At 47.0% G+C, this 11,388-nt stretch overlaps 1 protein-coding gene across 1 annotated transcript; it reads right to left on the bottom strand.

Annotated features, from left to right (window-relative positions):
* Positions 1–203: 203 nt before the first annotated feature.
* Positions 204–6,152, bottom strand: LOC105050348 (thioredoxin domain-containing protein 9 homolog). Its single transcript, XM_010930319.3, has 4 exons — positions 5,975–6,152; positions 5,545–5,817; positions 815–973; positions 204–739 (listed from the first exon to the last, which is right to left on the bottom strand). Exons 1-4 carry the CDS (start codon positions 5,996–5,998, stop codon positions 560–562), a joined length of 636 nt encoding a protein of 211 aa, XP_010928621.1. The 5' UTR covers positions 5,999–6,152; the 3' UTR covers positions 204–559.
* Positions 6,153–11,388: the final 5,236 nt, after the last annotated feature.

Below are 11,388 nucleotides of genomic sequence, written 5' to 3'. Positions count from 1 at the left end.
CAAGCCCACTAGGATCCAAAAACCTCACTAGACCAGCATCTCTGATAGATCAAACCCATCCCACCTCAATGCTATTAGCTCCAATATATGAAACATTCTTTAGATCCGACATATAAAATATTAGCCATACAAAGTAACCTCAAAGCAAGAACAAACCAGGCCTGACCCCTTTACCTGAAACATGCAAGCAATACAGAATGATAGAGCAGGCAACATATCTTAGTACCTGATTGCACCTTAAGATATATCGCAGTTTCATGTCTAGAACTACAAAACAGATTATAGTGTTGCTGAGAATTAGCACACCAATAGATACTTCTCATTTAATGAAATCAATTTAAAAACAAAAGCCTACCTCCCGACCATTTCCAAGGATTTGCCTAGAATACAAACAACAGGATGCATAATCAATATGATGCTTATCATAAGTGATACACTGGATACGGATAGAGAAATTTCTGATCAACTGCTAGTCCAGTTTGCTACCTCTCTTACAAAAGTCTGGAAGCTCCCACCATCATCTAAGCCTCTCAGCACCATTTAGTGAAGCAAGACCGCACTAATCAGAATCAGATAAATTAGATGTTTCTGATTGCCGGACACTTCTTTTGGTTGTGCTCGGGTTGGTTGGATGTGATGATGCTTCCCCCTCAAAGAAGATGACTTGTGACTTAGCAAGCCTCTCCTCCAGCTCTTCTGTACTGAATTCATCAGAGCCCCCAAGCTCATCAAATCCAACCTGAAATGAATTGTTGGATCAAATATAAAATGCATGTAAAAACAGTGAGAGAATTGAAAATGTTTTCATACTCACCACATAGTCCTCAACTTTCGCATCCTTTACGAGAGCAAGAGTAGGCAGTACAACAATCCTAAGCTTATCAGTCAAGAAGGGGCTCTTTTCAGCATGAATTTTCAGAAAGCGTGTTTCTAGATGTTGCTTCGCGAGAATGTTCAAGTGCTTGTCCATCACCTGCATACGAATACAAATATATCACTCGTTTGAATTAGTAACTCAATATGTACAAGAAGGAAAACAGGAAACAAGCATATCTTATGGAATTTGGATGCAGTCTATATGTGCTAGCTTCCCATAGAAGGGTCAGCATGAGACACCGTTGTGTGCATTTTTACATGGTGATGAGACAGGAGTCACAGGGAAACAAGTGTATCGATGAAGCCTCCGTTTCAGATGCCTCATCCCAAATGTATTAGACAAATTGGGGGTGATCTGCATGCCCAGATCGGCACATGAGACCTAACCAATCCTTTGAAGTTATCCCTCAAATACATTGTTCTTGTTTTACATTAATACCATGTTTGTTACACTTCATTGTGGCAAAGATTAGCAAAAGTAAAGAGCACTTCACCAACCTACATGCACAAAAGAAAGAAAGAAAGAAAGAAGTCCCTATCGCAACTTCATAGCAGATCGGATCTTGCAATTCTTACATATTATTGGATGTATGAAAGTCACGAAATTTAGAAATAAAAAGATTGAACGGAATAAAAGTTGGTCTACAACATAATTTAAGAGATAGCTGGTCATAAATTTATTCTGATAAAATTTTTTTAGTGTGAAAACATCATAAGGTAGTGAACAAGAGGCTTGGTCTACTGTTTCACTCCACTCCTTAACAAATAGAGATTCTAGGTTTGATTTTTGGGTGGTGCATCATCAAACAAGGCTCGTGTGGGTGGCTCTCTCTCTCTCTCTCAATCTTATTTTTTTGGACATGAAGAAATAAAGAAGCCATTGCAATTGCCGGAAATACTAGGCCCACTAAAGGCACAAAAATAGAGGGTAAGTTGAGATCTGTTATATATATATATATATATATATGTATATGCATATATATATAGGAGCAGACTTGGGTAAGGTCGATCGGATTTAGACTCAGATCCGATCAGATCAAAACTGGATAATAAGGATCCTACATCGATGATTCAAGCCGTTAGATGTAATCTACTATTTTAAAATAACTTGCATACCAAAAATCATATGATTTGAAGATTCCGAATACATCTAATTCAATTTTATTTAGACTGTTCAATTTTTGACTTCTTGATGCATAGACTAGAGGTCTCCAAATCATATGATTTTTTTGTGTGCAAGTAGTTTTGCGGTAGTAGATCACATTTAACAGCTTGGCTTATTGATATAGAACCCTTATTATAGAGTTTTGACTTGACCGGATCTGAATCCAAATCTAGTCAACCTGATTTTAGTTTGGCTCTCTCTCTCTCTCTCTCTATATATATATATATATATGTATGTGTGTGTGTGTGTATATATATATATATATATATATATATATATATAGTCTCTCTTTACTTTTTCTATTCCCTTTTTTCATTTTAAACTCACTTAGTTCCATGAATTGCTGGAAAACACTTAAATATGATACTCAGCACCTCAAATATTACATTCTGTATATATGCCATGATGTTTTACATTTTGACAACAACTTATTCTACCAGAGCGAAAAGCAGTTTCATGCATGCAAGACATTGAACATTTTGAAGTTGATGGTGAGTGCAGATTCTCTCCAGCTTCTGGAAAGATCTAATTCAATTGCCCACCTTTGAGTGATACACGGACACTGGTTGATGGAATTGGACTTCTCCCTTCAAACACAAACTGGAGACGATCTGAACTCTAAGATAGTTGCCCGGCCATATCAATCTTGCAAATGGTTTAAGCTAACTTTCTGTTCATCTAAACAAGACCTGAATGCAGATCTATTTAAGCTTGTAAGCTATAAGAGGCCAAAAATAGACTCATTTGACAAAAGACGGGCCATCACATGATGTTCTTTCTGAATTTATGGAAGAACACAGAAGAATTAGGTCCTATCAGGATATGCATGAACACCATCGCATGAATGGTGGCAGTCTCCCTAGTCTGTATGCCTGTGATGACCATTGTGCATCAACCAATAGGCACACAAAAACATTTTGGAGTTTAATTTGCCACCTGCAAAAATTGGATTTAACAAAACTAATGTGTGATGCATATGAAGATTCTTGGGGTTAAGAATCTGTCATTCAAGTTATGTCATTATACAATGATCTTGTGGAATTTATATATCTAATAAACCAAGCATATGCAAGGTGGAATAGTCAACCAAAATATTTTTTACATGAATCATGAGAACCCAAAAGGGAAGACTTAGAAGAATGAGAAGGGCCTTATCTTCTCTTACTTACTGTTCACTCCTTTCTCATTTAACTTCCTCTTCCTTTTTCCCTTTCATCATTCTTCAAAATAAACATTGGAAGTCTTACTCTTTCCAAAGAACTCTTTGATTCGATAAAGTTCCACTTCTTTATGCTGGTAGTAGTAAAGCATGTCCATCCAAGGGCTTAGTTGAGTCAATGTTAATTATTAGTTTTTCTTAGGGTTATAGTTCTAGATTTTTAGCATCCATATTAAGTTTATGAATGAGCTTCATATTGAAAAGGCAAATAAAGTAATGTTCTGTTTGCGTACTTCCAATGTATAGTCGATCATATGAAAAGACTGAAAGTTAAAAAGGTCGTTTGATATTCAAAATTAACTTTTCAGATGATTTTCTGGAGTTAATTAGAACATTTTACCTAGAAAAAGATGAGTACCTTTATGATTCCTTACAACAAGATTGAGCACTCTGCCCCCAAGCAGTTGCATGGTTGTCAAATGTAGAGCAATTTTTTGCAATTCTAACACGGCATGTTGAAAGAGAATTATTTTGACTTAAGTAAAGGCATATTCCTCCAATTGTTTTCTTCCTACTGTTCTACCTCAGACTCTTCTTCTCTTTTCCATGGATGGCAAGTCTATTCCTTGGCTTGTTTTACCCCCAGCCTATTCTTTCAATATTCTCATCCCCGTAATTCCTCTATTCTCTTTTCTCTCTCTTCTTTCCTTGCTCCCATCTGGTAACCCTCCCCTCATCCTTCCCATGTTCAGTTTTTTTCTTCTCTCTCTTTCTTCCTTCAATCTCCTCTTCTTATTCTCTTTCTATCAGTCCATCATCCTCCACCAGCTTTTCATGTTAGATCAATCACAAACTTGATCTGAATTTCAACTGCATATCGTACTTTAACCCCCTAAACATTACATAACATCCCCCTCCCCTTCCAATGCATTAGCAACAACTTGTACTTCCTTTAAATTTTTCTCCGTAAAACCTGATAAGCGCCAGATCCACTTCTCTCCAATCTTAAAAGCCAAAATATTTGCCAAAAATCTGTTAAAAACTCCAAAACATGCTTAAGCCAATCAACAAAGCCCCCTTTACCCATCACATATCCACCTGCCTAAAACCCATATCCTTACTGATTTTATTAAAAAGACTGTAATGCAGAAAGCCAGCTGCTGCAGTCTCTCCTTTTTTTTATTTTTTCGATGATAGCAGTCTCTCCATTAATAACATCGAAAGGCCACTATTAATGCAAAAATGCAATGCAGGAGGAGGAAGACACATAAAAATGGCAACTGAAACATCAATTTGTAAAAATAACAAGATCCAGAGATGTAGCAATAGTTCAAAGGCTTATTCATTATTGTTACTGAACTATTCTTCAAAAGGCAACTCATAAATTTGTTAGGACAGGAAAAGAGTGCACAAAGTAAGATGCTTTGAGGGGAAAAGAGAACAAAAGCAAGAAAATGCAATGTCAACCTTAAAGGTGCCAAATACCATGAAGCACTGGGTCTGGATAATTATGTAGCTTTATAAGATCAGGAGTTCCATTCCTACAGCATTTTCAGTCAAATTTTAGTCAAGCATACATTAACAAGATTGTACATGAAGTTTAATAAGACATATGCTCTCCTTCCGGGCGCCCCCACATGCAATCAGGAAGATCACTACACAAAATGAGCAAAAAAACGGAATATTTAATCCAGTTAGCCACATATTCTAGTATGATTTAAATTAGTCACATAACATCCAATATTAGTCGCAACATCTTCACCAGTAATGGAAACTAGAAATTAGCACAAACTGACCTGTCCACTCCTCTTCCAAATCTATTGTCACACAAAGGAATTAAACGGAATTCTTTAGATATTAGTATTGAGGTTTATCAGATCAACATCAAATAAGGCTTGACCATATGATGTTTTGTGATGCAGTTGTTTCTGTCCCGAACATATGCACGCATCCACATCTTTCTCCTGACTTAATTCAGCCATCACCACGACTCTCTCTCTCTCTCTCTCTCTCTCTCTCTATATATATATATATATATATATATATATATATCACCGTCCTGAAGCCATGAAGAACCATTTCGCATGCTAATTTGCCCCAAAAGCTAAATTCCTTTTAAAAACCCATGATGTAAGTGAGGACACAAAAATCGAAACGTCAAACCAAATAGCAATCAAATTCCTCCCTAAGATCTCAGACGACCACTTCCCAGAGAATGCCAAAAAAAATCATCCTCTAGTAATTAATTCCTCACATTGCCGGTCCAGCAAGAAAGGATGATAGGAAAAGGAAACAAGATCCGTTCTTGAGCAAATCGAAGAATCAGGGCAAGGGGCACAGGTACCTTGCAAGGCCAATTCTCGCGGTAGAAGTGGCACACAACGCGGTCGCTGGCCTTGACGGCAGCGAAGAACTCCTTCTCGGCGATCTCGGAGTACTCACCGTGGCCAAGGGAGATCCACTGGCTCCGCTTCTCGGCCATCTTCTTGAGCTGCTGCCGCCTGCGCTCCCGGAGGGCCTCGAGGTCGTCAAGGTCGAGCCGGTCCAGCGCCGCGATCTCGTCATCAAGTTTGTCCTCCACCGCCTTGGCCACGGTCAGCACTTGCTGCTCGAGGATCTGAAACAACAAGGACGGGAAAGAAAAGGGGAAACAGAAAAACCTAGAATCGATCACCATTCCTCCTCCAGATACCGAAGAAATTAAATCGAAAAAAGAATTACTGATCGAGAGAGAGGAGAGGCGAGAGACGTCGTTCGTGGGGGATTTCGCTCACCTGCTTTGCTTGGTTTCCGTCCATGGCTCAATGGAATCGAGCCTCCGCCAAAGAGTGTGAGCGATTGCGCTACAAATATAATAACCTGCCGGCCCGGGTCCGGAAGGTCTTATGGAGTCGGTTATGCTTAAAATGCGACCCTAATCGTAACTAGGAATCAAGGATAAATTAATTGTGTTGGTGGTAGGCATTGCAATGGAAGCTGGAAAGCTGTCAGAACAAAATATAGGATTAGAATATAAAAATAAATCCAAAAATTCTATGGATTGTTGGATCTTAAAATTAGAACTGGATATAGACACATCCATGCCCAAGAACTCAAGATCAGACCAAATTATTACACAAATATATATTCATGCTCCTACATACATACAAGCATGTTTTTAGTTATAAAAAAAATTAATTAGAGAGCATCTGTTTACAGCAAATTCTTATCCATGTCTTATATAGTTATAGCTAGTAGCTGTAATTAAAGAATAAGTTTTCTAATTTTATATGATTTAACATTTATATTGAGTAACATTATGATAGGAATTTATTCTTTTTCACATCTTTTGATTGCATAAATTCTTAGATGATAAAAAAAATAACAGTTAAAGAGATATCCTTTTCTAAATACAATTTGTTGCGGCCAATCGCCTCGTCGTCCGATCGACGGGAAGCGTGCACCTGCAAAAGGAAGTCCGCGCTGACCGGAGGCGGCTCCGGTGGGGACCCTCCGACGGTCAAGTCAGAGAGGTGACTGGGCAACAGTGAAATGTAGACAGAGAGCTCTGAGAGAGAGAGAGAGAGAGGAGCGAGCCTGCGTTTTTGGAAGAGACGGAGCGGATCGATCCCTTGCACTGTTGCATTCCCCGGTTTATATAGTGGAGCGCAGTATGGCGCCGTCATTAATGGCGCGGACAAGTGAGAAACTGTCAACTCACTGTGGGCGATCAGAGTCGCCGTGAAAATGTCACGTCGCCGTGCGGCGGTCAAATCATCAAGATTGACAATGCCCTCAGCGGGACAATGCCCCTAGGTAGCCGTGCCGCATGTCGCTGTCAGAGCTGACAAGGTCTGGCGGCTGTACAGCGATCGGAGGAGTCGGCCGACCCTAGATCGGTGGCCAGCAGAGTGGCGTCGGGTTCCTCCGTCGGTCGGCGAGTTTCATGTGAGTCGGCCATCAGACCTCTGGGTTCAATCGGTCGGGATGGATACGCCCGACATATCCCCAGTCGGCGACGGACCGTAGAATGGCCAGTAGTGGCGTCAGTCGGTCGCCCCGACCGTCAATCGGTCGGTTGGGGCAGAAGTCAGTCGGGGTCGTCCGTCGGAGTCGGTCGGGCCGCCAGTCGGTCAGTCGGGCCGTTAGTCGGTCGGGCTGCCAGTCGGTCGGTCGGGCCGCCAGTCGGTCGGGCCGCCAGTCGGTCGGTCGGGCCGTTAGTCGGTCGGTCGGTGGGTATCCCCCAACAGTTGCCCCCCTCCACTCCTAAGTCGGGTGGTGAGCTGGCCGATGCTTTCATTCGGGCAGCAATCCCGGACGACTGGGAGTGGATTTGTCGTACGCATAGATCCGACCGTACCGCCGGCTGATACGACGTCAGACGCCTCATAAATGCCAAGCGATCCGGATGTCTAGTCGGTGTCAGAAGTCACGTCGGCGTCAGGTGTCAGACGTCGCGTCTTGTCGTCGTCAGATGTTGCGTCGGTGTCAGAAGATCGGACGTCGGACGATACGGCGTCAGACGGTCGGATATTCGGTGCCGATCGCGGAAGTGTGGGCCGCTGTCAGGCGTCGCATCGGGAACGCGAATCGGTGCGGTGCATAAATGCGGAACCGCGCCCCGCGCGCCGCGTGTCGAGGTGGTTGGCCGGCGCCCCCTTCGACATTTAATGTGGGCGGTGCGGCCGTCCCGGGACGGGGCATGCCGAATACTCCGCCAACCGGCGAGCGCCACGCGTCGTGCATCTGAGGGCCTTCGGTCGGCGCGGAAGCATCTCGGCCGTCGGTCGGCCCTATATATATAGGACCTCCCGGACCCATGACCCACACTTGCCATTTCGCTGGGGAAACTCTGTCCGGACGATTTCTCAGTCGTCGCGGGCAGAGCTCTCTTGCTTCCGGAGGGATCCATCTGGTTCGTGGTCCCATCTTCTTCTTCTTCCTCTTCTTCTTCCTCTTCTTCTCTTTCTTCTTCATTCGGTTCCGGTACAATGACCAGGAATCCGACTCAGGGAGCTCGGTCGGGGAACCCAACCGACGACTCCCGATCGGCTCCGGAAGATGAGGCCTCCTCGCTTTCGGGGCCGAATGTCGATCGGCTTCGGAAGCAATATCGCATCCCGGAGCAGTTTCGGCTCTCCGCTCCAGGGGCCGGCGGTCGGGTTAACAGCCCTCCGCCCGACGATCTGGCGCTGTATGTCGAAGACCTTCGCGCGGGTCTTCGGCTTTCAATTCCGGAGTTTGTCCGGAATTTATTAGATTATTACGGACTCTGTCCGGCGCAACTGGCGCCGAACTCTGTCCGTCTGATCATCTCTTTCGCGTTGTTGTGTCAGCTCTTGCCGACCAACCCTCGCGTCCCACTCTTCCGGGCATTCTTTGTGCTCCGACCCCACCCTAAAGCTCGAGGGTGGTGGCTCTTCAACCCCCGGAAGGGTCTTGCTTTCATCATCGGTCTTCCATCATCCATTCATGGGTGGAAGAACCAATTCTTTTTTGTTTCCTCCTCATCTCCTTGGGGCTTCCCTTCCCGCTGGGGTGTGCCCCGAACCGAAGCCAACGACAACAGTCGGGTGGAGGCGGACGACCGGGAGGACTTCCACCGACTGAAAGACATGTCGGTCCCGAAGCAGAGGGAGCTTGTTACCGAACAAGCTCTCTATGATGCCGGCTTGAGTCTGGTCCCCCGAATAGGTATCGCCCGATCCCCCAGTCTTTCTTTTTGTTCGGCTCTTGGTCCGGTCTTTAACATTTTTGTCGGTATTGCAGGGACACCACCAAGGATGCGGCCGACAGACGCCGAGATTCGGCGGTTCGCCACAAGGAAGAGGCCAGCATCGGGGGCCGGCCCTTCGCGCCCTCCGAAGAAACCAGCTCCAGCTCTGCCGACCGTCGAGGCGTCGGCGACCGACCAGTCGGAGCCCGTAATAGCCCTCGCGGCTCCGACGGTTCACGCGGAGGAGAGACCGGCCGAGGAGGCGGCCGAGGGAACATCGGCGGCTTCGCCGGTGCGGGTGGAGCCGGATGACGTTCGGGAAACCGAACATCGTCCGGCGGCGTCCGTTGGCGCAACGGGGGGCGCCGGGTCGAACTCCAGCGTCCCCTCGCTGCCGGTCCCGTCGGCCGGGGCAGCTGATCGGGGGAAAGCCCCGATGGAGCCCGCAGACGAGACAAGGTCGGGGAGCCGATCTGCGCCTCCCAGCGCGTACTACCCCGAAGGAGCGTCGGCGTTGGCCGACCACAACCTTGCGAGGAGGTTGTGTCAGGGGATCCTCCTCCCAGCCGACGTAGAGTCGCTGCGATCTCGGCAGGTGACCGAGATGCTGTCGCGGTTCTACCCGACCATGGTTGAGGTAAGCTTCGCATCACTTCTTCTTTCCCTTAGAAATTTTTCTTGTTATGCGATTCTGACGAAGCCTTTTCAATCGGCAGTTGATCTTCACGATGTCCGAACTGGAGGCCGGGTACCGAAGGTTCGGCAATGTTCGGGCAGCTTACAAGGAGAGGTCGGCGGCGGCCGAAGCTGAGAGGGCAATGTTGGCTGACCAACTTCAGCAATCGGCCGACCGGGAGGCCAAGTTAGTTGACGAGGTCTCCCGGCTCGGGTCCGAACTTCGGTCGGCCAAGAAGGAGGCCAGACATAAGGGTCGGGCCGTGCGTCGTCTTCGGCGCGAACGGGACGGTGCCACCGTCGAACTCCAAGGGGAACGCGAGCAACTTCGGGTCAGCCTGGAGAAGCTCGCCGAAGCCGAAGAGGAGCTATCCATCGCCCAGATCGACGTCGAAATGGTGAGGGTCGAAGCGGAGTCGGCGAGGGAGTCGCTCGCCCGTGTAGAGGACGAGGCAAGGTCAGCGAAAGAGTCGGCCGATCGGGCGGTGGAAGACTTCCGGGCTTCCGACCAATACCGGGAGGAGATGCTCGAGTCGGGCTTCGCCTCATACCGGGTCGGGTTCGAGGACGGTCGGGATGCCGTCCATGCCTTGTACCCGGAGTTGGATGTCAGCCGCGTCGTCCCGCCGCTAGCCGAGGAGGAAGGAACCGAGGATATGGCCGACCAGCCTTCGGGAGGCGTCGTCGTAGCGGAGGAGGCCATCCCGGAGCAGGTGGCGCCGACCGATATCCCATCGCCTACCGAAGCCCCTTCTTCAGCCGCCGAGCTAGCGCCGCTTATGGCCGACACGCCGATCATCCCCGATCCTCCGTCGGTCGAAGAGATCGACTAGGACAGATGATCGGGCCCTGCCGATTATCTCTGTTTTTATTTTTCTGAAGCACTTGTAATCGGGCTTCGGCCTTTTCTTGTAAACTTTCTTTTATCTATGGATAAAATTTCTTTAAGTCTTGAATGAAATCTTCTTTTACCTTGTCCCTTTGTTTGTAATGTCGAACATGTCTGCAATGTCGAACATGAGTCGCTAACTTAGGTAAGTCACTAACTCACGTAAGTCGGTAGGACTTCAGCAACTTGTGCAGCCCCGAAAGTAGAGTGCGTTCTGACTTTAGGTCGGCTTCCGATAGTCGAAGTCGTCAGTCGGGTGCATCTGTTGAGTCGGGAGCCGACCGAACCTGGTAAAGGTTCGGTAGTCGGGCTTCCATAGATGCATTTAGTCGGTCGTCGTCCGGCGCAGTGTCGGGGGAATGACAACAAGTCGGATCCCCAAGCTCTTGCGTCGGGTATTCGCTCTTTATCTTTCGACGTACGGTGGCAAGCCGAATGTCGTCCAGCCGGCCGTAGGTCGGTCGGCAAGTCGTGGATGCGACTAAGGTCGCGTCGTGCGATAGACGGTGGTAAGCCGAATATCCCTCGACCGGCCGTAGCCTGGTCGGAAGTCACGATGACAGTCGCGTGGGCTTTTAGCCTCTCTTTGGTCGGGGCCCGATCGGCCTGTCGGCCGATGGTTCGGCCTGAAAATTCGACCGTAGAGGGAGTATGAACTCCTGTCGCAACAGATGCATCGGCCTTTGTCAAGGGCGGATGTGTCGCCGAAAGTCGAAGGAGTGCAACTCCCGTTGATATGGATACATCGATCCTGGTAAGGGTCCGATTTATCATTGATTGTCGAAGGAGCGCCAACTCCCGTTCATAAGGATCCGTCGGCCCTTGTGAGGGTCTGACGCATCGTCGAAGGAGTGCCAACTCCCGTCATTGTAGATGCATCGGTCCTTGTAAGGGTCCGATGTGTCGTCAACTGTCGAAGGAGTGTCGAC

The sequence above is a fragment of the Elaeis guineensis genome, chromosome 8 (genome assembly GCF_000442705.2).
Source record: "Elaeis guineensis isolate ETL-2024a chromosome 8, EG11, whole genome shotgun sequence".
Taxonomy (NCBI): domain Eukaryota; kingdom Viridiplantae; phylum Streptophyta; class Magnoliopsida; order Arecales; family Arecaceae; genus Elaeis; species Elaeis guineensis.
This window is presented reverse-complemented; position numbering and strand designations above follow the sequence as displayed.